Below are 20,960 nucleotides of genomic sequence, written 5' to 3' on the forward strand. Positions count from 1 at the left end.
TGAATGGCCTGCAACTTGTTCTTAAGTTCCAGTATATACTGCTTTTTCTTCTCTTCTGTTATCTTAAAGACCTTTGTATTATTTACTTGATTCAGTTTTTTTATTTCTTTTCTTACATCTATATTGTGTGCATCTTACCAAGCCGTAATCACTTCCAACATTTAACTTTCTCAGGACGGCAATACTGTTCACAAAATATCATCTTTTAGTGAGGGTGAAGCCAATTCCATTAGGCCTCAATTTCCCATTTCAAAAAGGAAAAGCCCCAATTACATTGGGCTTTTCCTTTTTTTGAAAAAAGTGTTCATTACTGATATTCCTCGAGATTGTGCAAATTCCACAAGTCTTTCACTGCTTTCATTTCTTTCACCAACTTCAAAATTTCCTATAGTTTCCCTTTCCATTCTCTTTTATCTCTTTCCAAACTTAGAATTGAAGTGCACCATAATGATGGTGTAGTGAATTTTCTGTTCAACTAGAATTCTCTCAATTTTGTGTATATTTCTTCAACCTCTTCATCATAATGGCTCAACGTTGGTACACATATCATTATAACCTTTTTTTCGTACCTCTTAGAAATCCTGAGTAGTAATCTTGACACCCTTAGTGATGTACTTTTGAATTCCAAAATGTTGTTTTTTATATCTTTATGGACCAAAGGCCAACTCCACCTTCATTCTTTTCACTGTTTCCATTTTGTGTATGGCAGATGTCCATTTGATAAACTTGATAAAGTGATTTCATTTCTTGTTGTTTCAACCAAGCTGGTGACATTCCAATTCACATTTTCTAATTCCTTTTCCAACTCTAATATCCTCTCTTCACTGATGAGCGATCTTACATTGTAACAGGCCAAGTTCAGTTTCTGTGCATGGCAGCCTGGTTGTACCCAGAAATTCTTAGCACCCTCTACTTCTACTCTGATCCTCTCACTGCCATAAGAGGGAGAGTGAAAGCCACTGGGGACTGAGGGCCATTTGTTTCGTCATGTTGTCATGTGCTGGAGGGTTTGGTCTTTTCCTCTTCACGCTGACCAGGCATCTTGAAGGGAACCACCCTGCACGTTCACTGCCATCAAAGTGATGTAACATGGTTTATCAACAAAAAGGTGCACATTAGTGGATTTTAGGGAGATAGGCCAATCAGACTTCTCCTAAATCTTCTAAAATAGAAAGATATTGAATCCATTGGGGGTTTTTTTTGACTGAGTGTCTGATAACACACAGAATGCCTGTTTCCCTCTAAGCCCCATCCAAAAAATATCCTGGTTAATTTAGTTATGCTTTTGTTAATATTCGTGGATCTAAAGATAATGGGGATTTTTGCCCATTACTGAAGTTGTTGTCACATCACAAAACAAACTTTCTTCTAAATGTCCACTGTGCTCCCATTAACGACTAAAGGACAATTCTTTATTGTATATTTAATTAGGACATTTTGTACCTGCAATGGAAAAAGTTTATTTAGTATTTAAAAAAATTGCATGATCAACAAGACTTATTCAATTGTATCTTATATGATTACCTTGAAACTGGAGAGATTTTTGGATAAATCTTGTATTTGCTAATCTTCTAATTACCGCATTAAATTTAAAATAATAATAAATATGTGATACAAACCAGATAATTATAAATGGTATATGCTGACTGTGCAGGAAGACAAGGCATAAAACGAAGTAACTTCCGTAACACTTGAAACATAGTATCTTGCTTTTCTCTAGTCAGCTTTTCCAGTATATGACGTAAGAAGAGAGCACTGTCTTCTACTAAACACAGTCTAATAACTTTATCTGCAACTTCATAAACTGGGAGAAAAAATAATAACACATATTTCAGTATACTTACTGAAAAGTAATGCTGTCAAATTGGCTTGTCTATACCTATACAAATTATGCTAAGTAGATTACTCAAGACAAATATTAAATAACAATGGATATCCATTGTTATTTAATATGTGAAATAATGTGAATTTATTTGGATATCCAATGGCTCCATTATGTTATGGAAAAGTTATATATCTCAAATCACAACTCCCTTTAGAACTCAAACATAGACTCCCTGTTTCTCTAATGGAGCCACACCAGAATGATCCATCTTAAAACAGGGGAATATTGCATTATCAAAACTATGAATTACTTTAAAAGAAATAAGACATCACATACAGCTTTCAAATTTCACAATATTTTTAAAACAGGACTCTTTGCATTCATTTTTTATAGAACATTCAAAATTCAAACAAAAAACCAAAAGCTTTTTCAGAAGAAATATTCTCTCAGTTTGTGAGATTATCACCATGAGTTCCTTTACTAACAAACAGAAACATTTCTCTAAAAGAAGAATAATGCTACTGGTGCTTCATCAGTATAGCACCTGACATGCCTACGACAATTTGACTATAAGATGAGAGGCCAAGAAGAATATCTCATTGAAGTTTTCAGTTTAGAGCTACAATTGCTCATGGGCTAATTGCTCATTGGCCCACCTATTAACAATGTTTCTATTGGAGGAATTGCATTCACTTTCTTTAAAGGAGAGTCAAAATTTGATATTTTGTACCATGAGTTTACCAAGATGTGTTATCTAAATGCTAAATTATGAAAATTTTATATCATAGCCTTAATCTGAATACTTTAATTTAAACCAATAAAGTGGCAATATATCTTTTTTGCATCTTTTGTCGTGTGTGTTAAACCATTAGCATTAGCATTAGTAGAGGCATTTGATGCAAGAAAGCAAGCTTATGCAGCATCAGCCAAAAAAAAAAAAAAAAAAAAAAAACCATTTCCACTTCACCTCTCTGTTCGTTCAAAATACCTGTCCAGCTGAGCCTTAAACTTATTTAGGCTATCAACCTCCACCACAAAGGATGGAAGTCTGTTCCACCAACCAACCACCCGCTGGCTAAAGGCAAATTTCCGCACGTCTATCCTACATCTGTCTTTCCTCAATTTGAATTTATGCCCTCTCACGTGATTTTTCTGAGCTAGAGGAAGAATCCCATCAGCATTGAGCATGCTTAAACCATTCAAGGCTTTATACACCTCTATCAGATCACCTCGCTGGTGCCTATTCTCCAGACACTGTAATTTGCAAAACTTAAGCCTTTCTTCGTAAGAGCACCCCTTTGTTCCATTCACTAATCTTGTTGCCCTTCTCTGTACTCGTTCCAGCAGCTCTACATCCTTCTTGAAATGAGGCCTCAAGACCTGTATACAGTACTCTAGGTGTGGCCTGACCATTGCCTTATACAATGGAATAATCACCTCCTTATCCCTGCTGGAAAAATTCCTGTATATCATTGACAATAGTCCATGAGCTACTCTTGCAGCCCGTCTGCACTGCTCAGAGAACTTCATATCTGCCTGCACAACCACCCCCAAGTCCCTTCCATTCTCTACCACTGTCAGTGTAGTACCACAGAGTTGATACGTTGCTCTGGGGGTTGCTGTTTCCCATGTGTAGTACTTTACATTTGTCAATGTTAAACTTCATTTGCCACCTCTCAGCCCATCTGCTCAACCTTTCCAGATCCTATTACAGCAGCATAGTGTCAGTAGTGTCCTTGACAACCCTGCCAACCTTTGTATCATCTGCAATCTTGGACATTAAGCTTGATATACCATCATCAATATCATTTATAAATACAGAAAACAATAATGGACCCAACACTGAGCCCTGAGGGACTCCACTAATAACATTAGTCCACGATGAACAGTGTCCATTGATTACCACTCTCTGTCTTCTCCCCCTCAACCAAGGTCGCGGGTTCGATTCCCGCCTCGGGCTGGATCAAAGTACTGCAAAAACCTTGGGAGGTGCAATATGGCCACAGAAGCCGATGCGCCAACAACTACCAAATTAAAAAAAAAAAAAAATCCCCCTCAACCACCCCTTTATCCATAGCAGCAATTTGCCTCCAATGTCACATTGCTCCAATTTGTGTAGCAGTCTTCCATGTGCAACAGTATCAAAAGCCTTTCTAAGATCCAAGTATATAATATCAAAGTTATTCCCTGCATCCAGTTCTTTTGTGACTGCATCATAGTATCCAATCAAGTTGGTCAGGCAAGACTTCCCCTTAACAAAACCATGCTGTGTCTGAGCTATAACTGAAGTCTTGTCTAAATGATCCTGCAGTGCTTCTTTAACCAGTGCCTCCATTAATTTTCCTGGAACAGAAGTTAAGCTCACAGGTCTATAATTACTTGTGTCAGCCTTTGATCCTCCTTTGTGAATTGGGGTCACATTTGCACATTTCCGGTCTATGGGTACCTCCCCTGAGTCCAAGGAAGCTCTCATAATTATGGCTAAGGGTTTGCTTACTTCCTTTGCTGCCTCCTTTAATATAACTGGATAGATCCCATCCATCCCGGGTGCCTTTCTTGTGTTTATCTTCAACAGTTTCTCCTCCACTTTACTCCCAGTTATTTCAAGATTCTGTAGCTTACTGCTAGAGTTGAATACACCTCTGGCATTCCCCTTGCTGAATAGCTCCTCATGTGTGAATGTCGATGCAAAATATTCATTTAGTTTGTTAGCTACCTGAGCAGGATCATCAACAGTTGACCCATCTATATCAAGTGGACCAATCTGATTCATCCCCTTCCTTCTAGAGTTTACATAAGGAAAGAACTCTTTGCTGTTTCTCTTTGCATCCCTTGCCAAGGATTTCTCATAATCTGCCTTCGCCTGCCTAACCTCCTTTGTAACTTGGTTGCATATCAACTTGTATCTATCATAGGCTTCTGCGTCATCTGACATCCATTAGTTCATCTGACATCCATTTTGGCCTAAACCTTGAACAATATTTCTTGGTTGGTATGTAAAGCCTAGTAGCTTCCAAGATAAGTTCTTTGAATGCTTCCCATTTTGAATTTGCTGTTGGTAACATCAACAGTTGGTCCCACTGTATAGAATTTAAATACTGTTTCAGTCCATCGTAGTCGCCTTTACGGAAGCAATAACACTTCCCTTTACCCCTAATGGTAGTTACCTCTTTGAGTAAATCAGTGTGTTGAAGAGTTACCTCTTCAGCACACTGTGATCACTGCCACCTAGTGGTTCATATATCTGCAGATTCTTAATGCATGAAGAATCACTGCTGATAATCAAATCAAGAGTATTGCTCCCTCTAGTTGCCTCCTGAACATGCTGATGTAGAAAACAATCATCCAATAAATCCACAAAAGCCCTGCTATTGTGTGAGTAACCAGCCCCCAAATTCCAGTCAATATCTGGGAAATTAAAATCTCCCATTATAAGACTCTCTGATTTACTGGCCCACTCTATTTCCCTGTACAGTTCCTTATTATACTCATCAGAGTCATTAGGCCTATAGCACACTCCTACTCTCAATTTTGATCTCCCAACGCTTATGTCACACCAAACTGACTCAACACTGCACTATCCGGCGATGTCGACTGGCTTCACTTCCTTGGTTTTTATGTGTTTCTTAACTAATAGCATAACCCCTCCCCCCTTCCTATCCTGTCTATCCTTTCTGTAGACGTTGTACTCCCCAAATTGCAGTTCTGCATCCCTTATATCTGTGTGACACCACGTCTCTGATATCCCAACAATATCTGCCTTTGATGTTTTGAGCAATACCTCAAATTCATCAAATTTATTTACTAAACTCCTAGCATTGGTGTACACGCAAGTATACCTGCACCTGTTTCTATTCTTAGCTACCCTAACACAACCCATGTGTTTACTTGTACCGCAATGGCTCCCAGCAGTCTCTGAAATACCATGCATCTTGTTTTTCAGGCTTCTGCTCATTCTAATAGAAGCAGTGCAAGAATCTCTTTCACCTCTGCCAGTGGCTACTGTCAATCTATTGGTCTTTGTCTCCCCCCAAGCTAGCAGTTTTCCGACCCACCTAACACTGCCTCGATAGCATCAGCAAATATTCTTGCACCCTATCTATTTAAGTGTATCCCATCCCTGTAGAAGCAATCTCTCCTGTTAACAAGTACAGTCCAGGCTGAAAAAAATTCTACCCCTTGAGCCTTGCACAATCTTTCCAGGGTCGAATTGATCGACAAGGCTCTCATCATATACTCCCTCCTATCGTGTCTGGGCAGAATTGCAGACACTTTCAAATTCAAACCATCATGGGGTTGTCAGATACTATACTGGTAAGATGCTTAACTTGGTAAACTCATGATACAAAATATAAAATTTTGACTCTCCTTTAAAGAAAGTGAATGCAATTCCTCCAACAGAAACATTGTTAATAGATGGGCCAATGAGCAATTGTAGCTCTAATCTGAAAACTTCAATGAGATATTCTTCTTGGCCTCTCATCTTATAGTCAAATTGTCATAGGCATGTCAGGTACTACATTGATAAAGCACCAGTAGCATTATTCTTCTTTTGATGATGACGTGTCTATAAAAAGCAAAACAACTATCTAGTGGTTGGCAAGACATTGAAAATAATGTAACAATGTATTCTCTTTTGAAGAGACTTTTCTTTTAATTCAATTTTTTTCTGTTCTACAGGAAAGGGAAGAAAATCCTATTTACAGAAAGACCAATTTAAAAGTTCTTTTATCAAATCATATGAGTGATACTTATTTTTATGTCTGAGATAATTATTTTAATTCATGCACTAAGAATCTGCAGATAAAGGAACCACTAGGTGGCAGTGATTACAGTGTACTGATGTGGGATTTACTCAAAGATGTAACTACCATCAGGGGTAAAGAGAAGAGTTTTTATTTTATAAAGGTGACCACAGTAGTCTCAGACAGTTTTTAAAATTCTATGCAGTGGGACCAACTGATGATGATGATACCAACACCAAATTCTAAATGGGAAGCATTTAAGGAATTAATCTTAGAAGTTACTATGCTCTTCATACCAACTAAGAAATACTGTTCAAGGTTTAGGTGTAAATGAACATTAGATGAACTAATGAGACTTGTGGCAGAGAAGAAAAATGCATGGGATGCACATAAATTGTCAGGTTACACATAAGCCTAGGTACAAGCTATAAGATAGATATAAGGTAGATCTTATTCTTCTTCCAGTCACACAGCTCCCTGAGGAGCTGTTCTGGCCACCAACAAATTCCAACAAATATAACTGGATAGATGGGATCTATTCAGTTATATTAAATGTGGCAATTAAAGAAGCATTACAGACTAGTCTGTAATCGAGTTACAAAGGAGATTAGACAAGTGAAGGCAGGTTATGAAAATTCTTTGGAAAAGGATGCAAAGAAAAACAGCAAAGACTTCTTTACTTATATAAACTCTAAAAGGAAGGGGATGAACCGGATTGGTCCACTTGATATCAATGGTTTGACTGTAGATGATTATTCTCAAATAGCTGCAGAACTAAATGTGTATTTTGCATCAACATTCACACATGAGGAGTTATTCAAGGAGGAGAGAGCCAAATGTTTATCAGACTCTAACAGATGGTTAAATTATTTTGTAATAACTGAGAGCAAAGGAGGTGAAATTGTTGAAGTTAAATATAAGAATATTTAATATAACTGGGTCTTATTCTTCTTCCAGTCACATAGCTCCCTGAGAAGCTGTTCTGGCCACCAACAAATTCCAACAAATATAACTGGATAGATGGGATCTATCCAGTTATATTAAAGGTGGCAAAGGAAGTAAGCAAACCCTTAGCCATAATTATGAGAGTATCCTTGGAATTAGTGGAAGTTCCCACGGACTGGAGATGTGGAAATGTATCTCCAATTCACAATGGGGATGATTGAACGGTGAAACGAGTAATTACAGACCTGTAAGTTTGACTTCTGTTCCAGGGAAAATAATGTAATCACTGGTTAAAGAAGCATTGCAGGATCACCTAGACAAGACAGCAGCAATAATTCAGACACAGCATAGGTTTGTCAAGGGGAGTCTTATCTGATCAATTTGATTGAATACTACGATGTGGTCACAAAGGAACTGGATGCAGAAATGAATTTTGATATCATATACTTGAATTTCATGAAAGCTTTTGATGCTGTTGTACATTCAAATTAATTGTTGAATTAATTTGAACATGGAAGACTACTGTTGAATTAATTTTAACGTGGAACACTACTGTAAAAATTGGAACAGTATGGCATTAAGGGAAGGTTGCTACAACGGATAAAAGGATGCTTGAGTAGGAGAAGCTAGAGAGTGGCAATCAGTGGGTACTGCTCTACTTGGAATAATGTTATTAGTGGTGTCCCTCAGAGTTCGGTGGCGCCTCCGTAGCCAGGTGGGCAGGAGCAGCAGTGTGTAACACACGCTTCTTGATTAGACCGGGGTTCGAGCCCATGACCACCAAATACGGAGGATGCGGAAAGGTCAGGGAATGACCACTGCAAATCCCGGAGCAATATGGCCTCAGCTGCTAATGCTCCTAAAAACCAAACAACAACAACAACAACAACAGAGTTCGGCATGTGACCCATTGTTGTTTTGTATATTTATCAATGATATTGATGAAGGTATATGAAGCTTAATGTCAAAGTTTGAAGATGATACAACAGTTGGCAGGGTTGTTAATAACAGTAATGACAGTATGCTGCTGCAACAGGATCTGGAAAAGTTGGGCAAATAGGTTGAGAAGTGGCAACTGAAGTTTAACACTGACATATGCAAAGTACTGTATATGGGTAGCAATAATCCCAGAGAAATGTACCAACTGTGGTGTTAGACTTAGGATAGTGGAGAATGAAAGAGACCTGGGAGTAATTGTATAGTCAGATATGAAGTTTTCTGAGCAGTGCAGACAGGCGCCAGAGTAAGTCATGGGGTCTTGTCAATGATATACAGGAATTTTGCAAGCAGGGATAAGGAAGTGATTATCCTCTTGCATAAGACAATGGTCAGCCCACACCTTGAGTACGGCATACAGTTCTGGAAGCCCAATTTTAGGAAGTTAGAGTTGCTAGAATGAGTACAGAGAAGGAAAACAAGACTGGTAAGGGAACAAAGGGATGCTCTTATGAAGAAAGGCTTAAGTTCTGCAAATTGCAGCTTCTGGAGACTAGGCACTTGCAAGGCAATCTGATTAAAGTGTATAAGGCCTTGAAAGGATTGAACAGACTCGATGCTGATGGGATGCTTCCTCTTGCTCAGATTACAAACCTGAGGGGGCATAGATTCAAACTGAGGAAAGACAGTTGTAGAATTGATATGCGCAAGTTTGCTTTTAGCCAGCGGGTAGTTAATTGCTGGAACGAACTTCGATCTGCTGTTGTGGAAGTTGATATCTTAAAGAAATTCAAGGCAGAACTAGACAAACATTTGGAATGAATGGATCAGTGAAATGGGAAGGTTTTTTTTTTCTTTTTTTTTTGGCTGATGCTGTATAAGCTTGCTTTCTTGCATCATGTACCTCTATTAATGTTAATGCAAATTGGATAGCATAATTTGATAACCCTGTAATAACAAGGAATCAAAAGATATTGAGAATAGCAGAAAAGTGTCAACTAGTAAAATCTGTATCTTAGTTATACTTGGCTTTCTTTAAACTATATTATTTTTCAAACACAATGTTTTCTTCTTCTTTTACTTATATCTGATAAGAATTTAACATTCACATAGCATTGAATACTGGACAATTCTAATCATACAGCCAATATGCTTGATCTTTTTCTCACAAACAACCCTTCTAAGTACATGGTCGAAGTGAGGGGTCCTTTAGGCACTTCAGATCACAACTTGGTGATTGTCTCTTCTCCAATGGAACCTTTATCTCATGGCTATTCCCAACCTCGTGTTGTTTGGCATTACAAGAATGCAAAATGGGATGACCTGCGAGACTTCTTTTCTTCTTTTCCTTGGTCGGATTACTGTTTCAAAACTTCTGATGTCAACGTTTGCTCAGATCGTGTCAGTGAAATTATTCTTGAAGGAATGGAATCCTTTATCCCACACTCCACTTTAAAATCTCATCCTTTATCTATACCTTGGTTTTCCAATAAATGTGCTAAGGCTGTTCAAGAGAAGAATGTTGCATATTGTAATTGGCTTGTTTCTAATTCTTCAGTTTCATTTTCTGCCTACACCAAAGCTCGCAACAATTGTAAAGCAGTTATTAATCAGTCCAAACTAGAGTTTGAACAGGCTAAGAGTAGAAAACTTGCTTCTTGCCCTAATGGTAGCCGAGCATTCTGGTCTCTTGCCAAAGCTATTGGCCGCAACTTTTGCCCATCTCTGCTCCCACCTCTGTCCAAATCAGATGGTTCTGTTATCACTTCAGCCAAGGATAAAGCTGACCTGCTAGCATCCCATTTTTCTTCCAGCTCATGTATTAATGATCTTGGAAAAACACCTCCCACCATTCCCAACACGCTCCATTTAATGCCTCCTGTGGTCTTCTGTCAAAAGGATATCAGAAGGATTTTGATGAATCTTGGTGCTAAGAAAGCTCCAGGTCCTGATGGTATTTCTCCACTTGTTCTCAAAACCTGTGCTCCTGAACTTACTCCTATTCTTTGCCGCCTTTTTTCACTTTCTTATTCCAAACGTGTTTTTCCTTCTGCTTGGAAATTTGCTCATATCCAACCAGTTCCTAAAAAGGGTGACAAATCCCTCCCATCCAATTATCGTCCCATTGCAATTACTTCTACTCTTTCTAAAGTAATGGAGAAGTCAATTAACCGCCAACTCTTAAACTACCTAGAAACCTTCCATCTGATCAATCGCCAGTATGGATTTTGTCAGTGTCGATCCATTGGTGATATTCTGGCTTATGTTACCCATTTATGGACTAATTCAATGGAAAGGTTCAGTGAAACACAAGTAGTTGCTCTTGACATCTCAAAGGCTTTTGATCGTGTTTGGCATAAAAGTCTTCTAAACAAGCTTCTATCTTATGGTTTGCCAACTGTTTTTAGTAATTGGTTATCCAGTTTTCTCTCTGATCGCTCACTGAGGGTGATGGCAGATGGCTCTCTGTCTTCTAACTTCTCCACTAATGTCGGTGTCCCCCAAGGTTCAGTTCTTTCCCCCACTATTTTCCTCTTTTGTATTAATGACCTTCTTCCACTGACTGGAAATCCTATCCATAGTTTTGCCGATGTTAGCACATTGCATTCCACTTTCCATTTTGAGAAACCTTGTCCTGCTCAATCAGCTTCAACTTCTCGAAAATCTACTACCAATTCCTTAAATGCCAATCTTCAGGTAATTCTCCAGAGGGGAAAAGACAACTTAGTTGATTTCAACCCTCTTAAACTCAGTCTTGTCTTATATCTTGCAAAAACGATTCTTCTGCTCCTATGCTTATCTTTAATCTCTCCGATTTCTAGGCAAAATGATATATCTCTTTTGGGGATTACCCTGACTTCTAATCTCTCTTCCCACAAGCACATTACAAATATTGCTTCCTCTGCATCTAAAAAACTTGGTTTTCTCTTTTGCTCTCGGCGTTACTTTTCTTCCAAACAGCTGCTCACTCTGTATAAATCACAAATCCGCCCTGCCATGGAATATTGTTCCCACATCTGAGGTGGTGCACCCAAAACCTCTCTCAGGCTTCTTGATTCCATTCAGAAGAGGGCAGTTAGGTTAATTAATGATTTATCTCTAACAGTCTCTCCACTCGCTTTCTCATGGACGTACTGTTTCAGCTGCATGCCACTTCCACAGATACTTCCATGGGCACTGTTCTTCTGAATTGGCTTCTATAATTCCCGCTCTCTCTTTCAAAATAGTCCAAACACGTGCCGCCACCAGCCAACATCCATTTACTGTCCAACTTCAAATCCACAGAACCAACTTTTCATCTTCCTCATTTATTCATTCAACCTGCCGTTTTCTGGAACAACCTTCCTTCATACGTATTTCCTGAAAATTACAATCTACAGAAGTTCAAGTCCAGTGTCAACAAATATCTTCTTTCGTCTTCTCAGTCTCCAACCCAAGCACAGTACTAAGTACTATAGGTTCTAATACCTCTCGTTTTTGGGGTTCACATAAAAAAGAAAAAAAGTCAGTCACCTATACTGATATGGTCAGAAAAATTCACACACTACACAGAATACAGAACAGAATATTATCTATGAGTAGCCATGCATATTTCCTAAGGGCATACAAATATAATCAGATCATATGAAAATCATTGATTGGATGAGGCTGTTAACATGGTGGCTAGGTATTCAAATATTCCTAGAAAACAGATAAAACCAACAACATGATTACCTGTTGATTTTATAAATTCATTGGTATCAGCAATCTTTATTCCTGATTAATCTTACCCTGCAATTATAGTATTCTCAGAAGATAGCTTGGTTGCAATATTTGTTTAATGGTTACAAAAACTGAAGAACTCTATAACTAGTGCAGTTCCAGATTATTAAGTATAAAAAAGCATAAGAAAACAGATAACTTAAATAATTAGAACTCTTTTAAAATATATATATACATGTAGGCAGCAGTGAGAGAGAGAGAGAGGGAGAGAGAGAATAAAAAAGAAAAATTATATATTAATATTCATTTACCTGAAATACCTTCTGGAGTAACTTGAGAATCTTCTATCATGTTTATGATGGAAATTGCTGCAGAGCAAAGACATGATGGAAATAATGCTTGTGCAATTTGTAAATGGTGAGGCGAGCTTCTTTCAAGAGTTTGATCTTCATCACCTAGTAAAATATATACCATTTCATTTACTAAAAAGATTATTTACAATATCTTTCATTAAATTTGTCTGATAAGAACACTACACTTCATTTCAACAAAGCTACATTCATTTTATAAAGAACTGCTTGTAAAAGCAGATATAATTGTAAATGTTAAAAAAGTATATACATGTTTAAAAATTGTGAAAAATTTAGCCTGCGGTTTCACCCCATTCCCATTACAGACATGCAGGTCTCTATAAAGAGCTAGAACTAGTGAACACATAAATTTGAATATCATACAAATAATAAACAAGTCCAACAAAGGACAGTAATGCTGATAAGGAGGGGGAAGGTGCAAATAAAATTGTTGACACAAATGTAACTTTCTATTTGCATAATTTAAATTTTGAATGATTCCAACGTTAATGTTTCTTAAAGAGAAAAATGTATAATTTCATGAAAATTCATTTGTGAAAATGCCTATAAATGAAGCACATAATATAAAATAAGTAACATTATTATTATTTTTTTTTATGCACTGCCCAAACAAGAAAGATTACTGGAACCTACAGGACCTATACATAGCATGTGCATTGAGAAGAAAGAAGATACTTAATTATGTTGGACTTGAATTGCTGTAGATTATAATTTTTGAGGAATTGGTTACAAGAAAAGCTGTTCCAAAGGACAGAAGCAAAAGGAACAAATAAGAAAAAGAACTAATTTGGTGAGGTTAGAGCTGAACTGTGAATGGACATTGACTAGCTGTTACATGTTAGATTGGTCTGGAAGTAAGTCATTGCTGAATTTAAGAAAGTTTTAATGACATAATTGGCTGCTTTGTCCATATCTGGGCCCATAAGAAACTGTTACAAAATAAAGTATATTCTATTTGTGCAAACATCAATGTATACATTTTGCCAGTCCAGATAATTAGCATTAGTAGAGGCATTTGATGCAAGAAAGCAAGCTTATGCAGCATCAGACAAAAAAAAATAATAAACTAAATTAAATATATAAAAAATAACCACTTCCACTTCACCCCTCTGTTCGTTCAAAATACATGTCCAGCTGAGCCTTAAACTTATTTAGGCTATCAACTTCCATGACAAGGGATGGAAGTCTGTTCCAACAACCAACCACCCGCTGGCTAAAGAAAAATTTCTGCACGTCTATCCTAAATCTGTCTTTCCTCAATTTGAATTTATGCCCTTTCAGGTGATTATTCTGAGCGAGAGGAAGAATCCCATCAGCATTGAGCATGCTCAAACCATTCAAGGCTTTATACACCTCTATCAGATCACCTCGCTGGTGCCTAGTCTCCAGACACTGTAATTTGCAAAATTTAAGCCTTTCTTCGTAAGAGCACCCCTTTGTTCCATTCACTAATCTTGTTGCCCTTCTCTGTACTCGTTCCAGCAGCTCTACATCCTTCTTGAAATGAGGCCTCCAGACCTGTATACAGTACTCTAGGTGTGGCCTGACCATTGCCTTATACAAGGGAATAATCACCTCCTCATCCCTGCTAGAAAAATTCCTATGTATCATCGACAATACACCATGAGCTACTCTTGCAGCCCGTCTGCACTACTCAGAAAACTTCATATCTGCCTGCACAACCACCCCCAGGTCCCTTTCATTCTCTACCACTGTCAGTGTAGAGTTGATATGTTGCTCTGGGGTTGCTGTTTCCCATATGTAGTACTTTACATTTGTCAATGTTAAACTTCATTTGCCACCTCTCAGCCCATCTGCTCAACCTTTCCAGATCCTGTTGCAGCAGCATAGTGTCAGTAGTGCCCTTGACAACCCTGCCTACCTTTGTATCGTCTGCAAACTTCGACATTAAGCTTGATATACCATCGTCAATATCATTTATGAATACAGAAAACAATAATGTACCCAACACTGAGCCCTGAGGGACTCCACTAATAACATTAGTCCATGACGAGCAGTGTCCATTGATTACCACTCTCTGTCTTCTCCCCCTCAGCCACCCCTTTATCCACAGCAGCAATTTGCCTCCAATGTCACACTGCTCCAATTTGTGCAGCAGTCTTCCATGTGCAACAGTATCAAAAGCCTTTCTAAGATCCAAGTATATAATATCAATGTTATTCCCGGCATCCAGTTCCTTTGTGACTGCATCATAGTATCCAATCAAATTGGTCAGGCAAGACTTCCACTTAACAAAACTATGCTGTGTCCGAGCTATAACTGAAGTCTTGTCTAAATGATCCTGCAGTGCTTCTTTAATTAGTGCCTCCATTAATTTTCCTGGAACAGAAGTTAAGCTCAGGTCTATAATTACTTGTGTCAGCCTTTGATCCTCCTTTGTGAATTGGGGTCACATTTGCACATCTCCAGTCTGTGGGTACCTCCCCTGAGTCCAAGGAAGCTCTGATAATTATGGTTAAGGGTTTGCTTACTTCCTCTGCTGCCTCCTTTAATATAACTGGATAGATCCCATCCACCACAGGTGCCTTTCTTGTGTTTATCTTCAACAATTTCTCCTCCACTTTACTCTCAGTTATTACAAGATTCTCTAGCTTACTGCTAGAGTTGAATACAACTCTGGCTTTCCCCTCGCTAAATAACTCCTCATGTGTGAATGTCGATAGAAAATATTCATTTAGTTTGTTAGCTACCTAAGCAGGATCATCAACAGTTCACCCATCGATATCAAGTGGACCAATCTGATTCATCCCCTTCCTTCTAGAGTTTACATAAGTAAAGAACTCTTTGTTGTTTTTCTTTGCATCCCTTGCCAAAGATTTCTTGTAATCTGCCTTCGCCGGCCTAACCTCCTTTGTAACTTGGTTACAGATCAACTTGTATCTATCATAGACTTCTTTGTCATGTGTTAATTTGTATGTATCCCATGCATGTTTCTTCTCTGCCATATGCCTCATCAGTTCATCCGACATCCATTTAGGCCTAAACCTTGAACAATATTTCTTAGTTGGTATGTAAAGCCTAATAGCTTCCAAGATAAGTTCTTTGAATGCTTCCCATTTTGCATTTGCTGTTGGTAACATCATCAGTTGGTCCCACTGTATAGAATTTAAATACTGTCTCAGTCTATCGTAGTTGCCTTTACGAAAGCAATAACCCTTCCCTTTTCCCCTAATGGTAGTTACCTCTTTGAGTAAATCCCACTTCAGCACACTGTGATCACTGCCACCTAGTGGTTCATTTATCTGCAGATTGTTAATGCACGAAGAATCACTGCTGATAATCAAATCAAGAGTATTCCTCCCTCTAGTTGCCTTCCGAACATGCTGATGTAGAAAAAAATCATCCAATAAATCCACAAAAACCTTGCTAGTGTGTGAGTGACCAGCCCCCAAATTCCAGTCAATATCTGGGAAATTTAAATCTCCCATTATAAGACTCTCTGATTTACTAGCCCACTCTATTTCCCTGTACAGTTTCTTATTGTACTCATCAGGGTCATTAGGCCTATAGCACACTCCTATGCTCAATTTTGATCTCCCAATGCTTATGTCACACCAAACTGACTCGACACTGCACTGTCCAGCAATGTCCACTGGCTTCACTTTCTTGGATTTTATGTATTTCTTAACTAATAGCATAACCCCTCCTCCCTTCCTATCCAGTCTATCCTTTCTGTAGACGTTGTACACCCCAAATTCCAGTTCTGCATTCCTTATATCTGTGTGACACCATGACACCACGTCTCTGATATCCCATCAATATCTGCCTTTGATGTTTTGAGCAATACCTCAAATTCATCAAATTTATTTACTAGACTCCTAGCATTGGTGCACACGCAAGTATACATGCACCTATTTCTATTCTTAGCTACCGTAACACAACCCACTGTGTTTACTTGTACCGCAATGACTCCCAGCAGTCTCTAAAATATCCTGCATCTTGTTTTTCATGCTTCTGCTCATTCCAATAGAAGCAGTGCAAGAATCTCTTTCACCTCTGCCAGTGGCTACTGTTAATCTATTCATCTTTGTCTCCCCCCAAGCTAGCAGTTTTCCGACCCACCTAACACTGCCTCAATAGCATCAGCAAATATTCTTACACCCTTTCTATTTAAGTGTATCCCAACCCTGTAGAAGCAATCTCTCCTGTTAACAAGTATAGTCCAGGCTGAAAAAAATTCTAACCCTTGAGCCTAGCACAATCTTTACAGGACCGAATTGATCGACAAGGCTCTCATCATATACTCCCTCCTATCGTGTCTTTGCAGAATTGCAGACACTTTCAAATTCAACCCTATTTCACGGCTTTTTTTCAACAGTGACCTGTACTTGTTAAGCAATTCTGCCGGTCTCCTACTCTTGATCTCATTAGTGATATCAAGAGTAGTGATATCAAGAGTAGCCCTTAAAAGATATCTGCTCTACAACGTCATCAACCTTTGCCCCTGGCAGACATATCCTGGTCCTGTTCTACCTATCCTTTTTACAAAGCATGTTTCCCGTTTCCCTGACAATAGAGTCACCAACAACTACTAGATCCTTTGCGACCAGCGCATTCTGCCTTGGGGGTTGCCACTGTGTTGCGCGATGACCAAGTGCAAGCTCTGCCATTGATGTGGACAGCTGAGAGCTTGATGGGCCCCTCAATTTAGTTCCTTCGAGGGCATCCACCCTGTCCTTCAAGCTCTCATATAGGCCCATAAGAACGCTGAGTTGTTGCCTGATTTCGATACACTCCTTGCATCGCGGACACACAAAGACATCCCCCATGGCAATATCATGTCCCGTACCTGAATGCTCCACAAACATCATGCAAGCTGTGCATTTTAGAAGGCTGTGATTCAGAAGGCAACTGCCCCCCTCAATTCTCCTCTGAGCCACAGCACTTCCATTAGCTTGAGCCTTTTGTTTTGCTGCTCTGGTCTGAGTCATGGTTCTTTTAATTTAAATAAAATTTCAATTTCAGTTTATAACCCTAACTTATCTCCCACACAGTTATAACGGGATATATATTGTTTAGTGTTAAGTATTAATTATCTCCGAGTTCCCTTTATATAACTTCCGTATCAGTTAGGTATTAATTAATTATGTTATGTTTGTAATCTAAGTCGGTATATGTATTTAGTTAAAAGTACAATTTAAATGCCAACGAAGTTCAACAAGTTTAATAGATTTTACCGATCACTGAAAATATTATAACTTATACTATACTAATGCTATCTAGGTTTGATGTATAACGATTGTATGACAAAGACAAAGGCGGGAAGTTACGAACGGTAAATCTATGGACACTTAAGTATTAATTAAATTTCAAATCTCGCTGTCTCAATTCAGAATAAACTAACGATCCTTACTAGGTCTATAAGCTACTTACAAAAAATAATTTGATGTAAAAAATATTCAATAAGCGGCTAAATAATGCTAAAAAACTTCTCATTCAGCAGAGTTGCGACTTGTAACACGTGGATACCCTTACCGATACTTTTATGCAAGTGCAAGGTCGAGTAAAGAATAAATACGCCAAATTAATCAGTCACCAACAACTACTAGATCCTTTGGGACCAGCGCATTCTGCCTTGGGGGTTGCCGCTGTGTTGCGCGATGACCAAGTGCAAGCTCTGGCATTGGCATGGGCAGCTGAGAGCTTGATGGGCCCCTCACTTGTAATCCTTCGAGGGCATCCACCCTGTCCTTCAAGCTCTCATATAGGCCCATAACAACGCTGAGTTGTCGTCTGATTTCCTTACACTCCTTGCATTGCGCACATACAAAGACATCCCCCATGGCAGTATCATGTCCCATACCTGACTGCTCCGCAAACATCAAGCAAATAGTGCATCTTAAAAGGCTGTGATTCAGAGGGCAACTGCCCCCCCCTCAGTTCTCCCCTGAGCCACAGCATTCCCATTAGCTTGAGCCTTTTGCTTTGCTGCTCTGGTTTGAGTCATGATTTCAATTTACTTTCAATAAAATTTCAATTTCAGTACAAAATTAAATCCTAAACTTGTATCCCAACACAGTTATAACGCTATATTTACGTTTCAGTAACGAGTGTTATCTACGAAATCTACGAGTGTTATCTACGAAATATTTGTTTCAGTAACGAGTGTTATCTACGAAATATTTATGTTTCAGTAATGAGTGTTATCTACGAAATCCCTTTATATAACTTCCGTATCAAGTTATGTATTAATTATTTATTTTTACTAATTATTTATGTTACGTAACCTAAGTGGTTATATGTATAGTTAAAAGTACAATTTAATTGCCAATGAAGTTCAACAAGATTAATAGATTTTACTGATTAATTTTCGCGTAACAATGGCGGCTATTTACGAACGGTAAACACGTGGATTTGATACCCTTTCCGATACTAAGTAATACCTACAAAATCTCTATCTAAGTTAATTTAAACTTAAGTACCGTAAATAGGAATTTAAAGCTACTCTAGAAAATAAGTTAGTATGTCAATTTAAACTAATAAAGCAGAAAATAAATCAGAAAAAACTTCTCTGTTTTTCAAGAGCGGCAGAAAGGCACGTCTGCACAGGCAACTCTCGTCCTCAGACTCCCTGAGTTCATTAGCATGAACTGACTGAGGTGAAAAACTCAGATTCATGTTATCATTATCATTTTAAAGCACAATTTCACAGAGCAACTCGTACTGTGGTAACCTTTGCATTGAGATGCTTGGAATTGCATATTTTCTCAGAATACACCTTGAGTCCGACATGATCCAGTGGCAAAAGCCCAGAGCTATAGGGTCAGGGTATAGTGTTAATTGTAATATGGCTCTGAGGGTTCCCCCAACTCTGTGTCAAGTAATGTGATGAATACAAACTCTGTAAAGGCCAGATTTATGTAGGTTAGTGAGTATTTGTGTAATGTTAGCATAAGTTGTGCTGGTTGTGTTGCACATAGCCTAGGGACTTATGTTTTCACACAGAAACCTCTAGTTTACCATCCAGTGCCATGAACAGGCAGGCAGAGAAGTAGGGAGTATAAAGTACTGGCAGGGCAAACAACCCTGTGGTAGCCAAAGCTATAGACTCAGTATAAAAAAAAAAAAAAAAAAAGTGAAAACTTAGAAGGGATAGATGGAAAGTGGGAGGATGTTAAAGTAGTAAAGATAAAGGGGGGCAATAGTGAAGGCACCCACCTGATTGAAAGGAGGGGCAGAAGAGGTCTCCCAGGTCAGGATGCCCATCCTGCTCTGGGGTGGGAGGTGATTTTTGGCAGTGGAGTAGCCCACCGGGTAAAGAGGGAGGGTTGTTGTTGTGGTGTTTTGTGGCGCAAGGCTGCTTAGGCCATATTGCACCTTCCAAATCAATTTATTTTCTATATACAAAACTACTTGAGCAGCAGTTAGAAATGGTCATGCATTTTTATTTGTTTTAAATAGAAAAAGAATTCGGAGATTTGTTTCTTTACCTATTATACTATTCAGAGAGAGAGAGAGAGAGAGAGAGAGAGAGAGAGAGAGAGAGAGAGAGAGAGAGAGAGAGAGAGAGAGAGAGAGGTTGTTGCAGATCTGAACTGAAACTAAAAGACATTTGTCGGGCATTGCTGAACAATTTTCATTCAAGGAGTACATGTTTTACTGTAAAAGGTTGCGAGCAGTGCGCACACTGCGGAGGATCATTCCCTGTAAGCAGATAGAGATGTGTGAGGTGAGTTAGCTTGTTATTTGTTTGCATTTTCCACAGAAGTGTCCATTGTTCCACTGATCTTCTTCGTATATTATGTCTATAATCAGGATATGGGACTAGGTCATTTGTTGAGGCTATGCTGGAAGGATGCAATGCAGCATCATCTGCACATTCATTTCCTGGAATACCACTGTGGCCAGGGATCCACGAGAAGATAACAGTTTTCTGATGCTCATGAAGACGCATCAGCTTATGTTTTATGAGCTTTAATAAAGGATTTTTAGATGGGGAAGTGCTTTTCAAAGCTAAGGAAGAAATCTGTGAATCAGTATATATTATACTTCTATCTATTGACAGCAGTGAGATATTTTTCAGAGCAAGCTCTGAAAAATAGCATGGAGCTCAGTAGTGTAGCTGCTGCATTTGATTGGAAGTGAAATTGAAACAGTTGTATTAGGAAAGACAGCAGCTGCACCCACTTGATTGTCAGACTGTGAACCATCAGTATATATCTTAGTAAAGTGGGGATACTTTTGTGAGTGAGCAAAATGTAGTTGTTGGATGTTAATATTTGCTACAGAACCTTTAACCCATTGCTCAAAGTATTCATCAGAAAAAGAGGTGAAGTTAGTCCACCGGGGAACTGGATCTTTTGATTCCCTGAGGATATTATCAAGCTGAATGTTTCAGCTTTCTCTTAGATTCTGCAGTCTGATACCAGTAGTCTGAATTGTTCTAGGTTTATTTGCATAATAGGTTTTCCATTG

The 20,960-nt window shown here is 38.6% G+C and overlaps 1 protein-coding gene across 1 annotated transcript in view; it reads right to left on the reverse strand.

Annotated features, from left to right (window-relative positions):
- unc80 (unc80, NALCN channel complex subunit) overlaps positions 1-20,960 on the reverse strand; it is a 1,843,891-nt gene that overhangs the window by 813,719 nt on the left and 1,009,212 nt on the right. The window contains exons 36-37 of the mRNA XM_090378420.1: positions 12,465-12,608; positions 1,620-1,804 (exon numbers count right to left, since the gene is read on the reverse strand). Of these exons, the coding sequence (XP_090234546.1) occupies positions 1,620-1,804; positions 12,465-12,608 (329 nt within the window). The remainder of the gene's footprint in view (positions 1-1,619; positions 1,805-12,464; positions 12,609-20,960) is intronic.

This window comes from Mastigoproctus giganteus, chromosome 7, assembly GCF_048544385.1.
Source record: "Mastigoproctus giganteus isolate SK-2022 chromosome 7, ASM4854438v1, whole genome shotgun sequence".
Taxonomy (NCBI): domain Eukaryota; kingdom Metazoa; phylum Arthropoda; class Arachnida; order Uropygi; family Thelyphonidae; genus Mastigoproctus; species Mastigoproctus giganteus.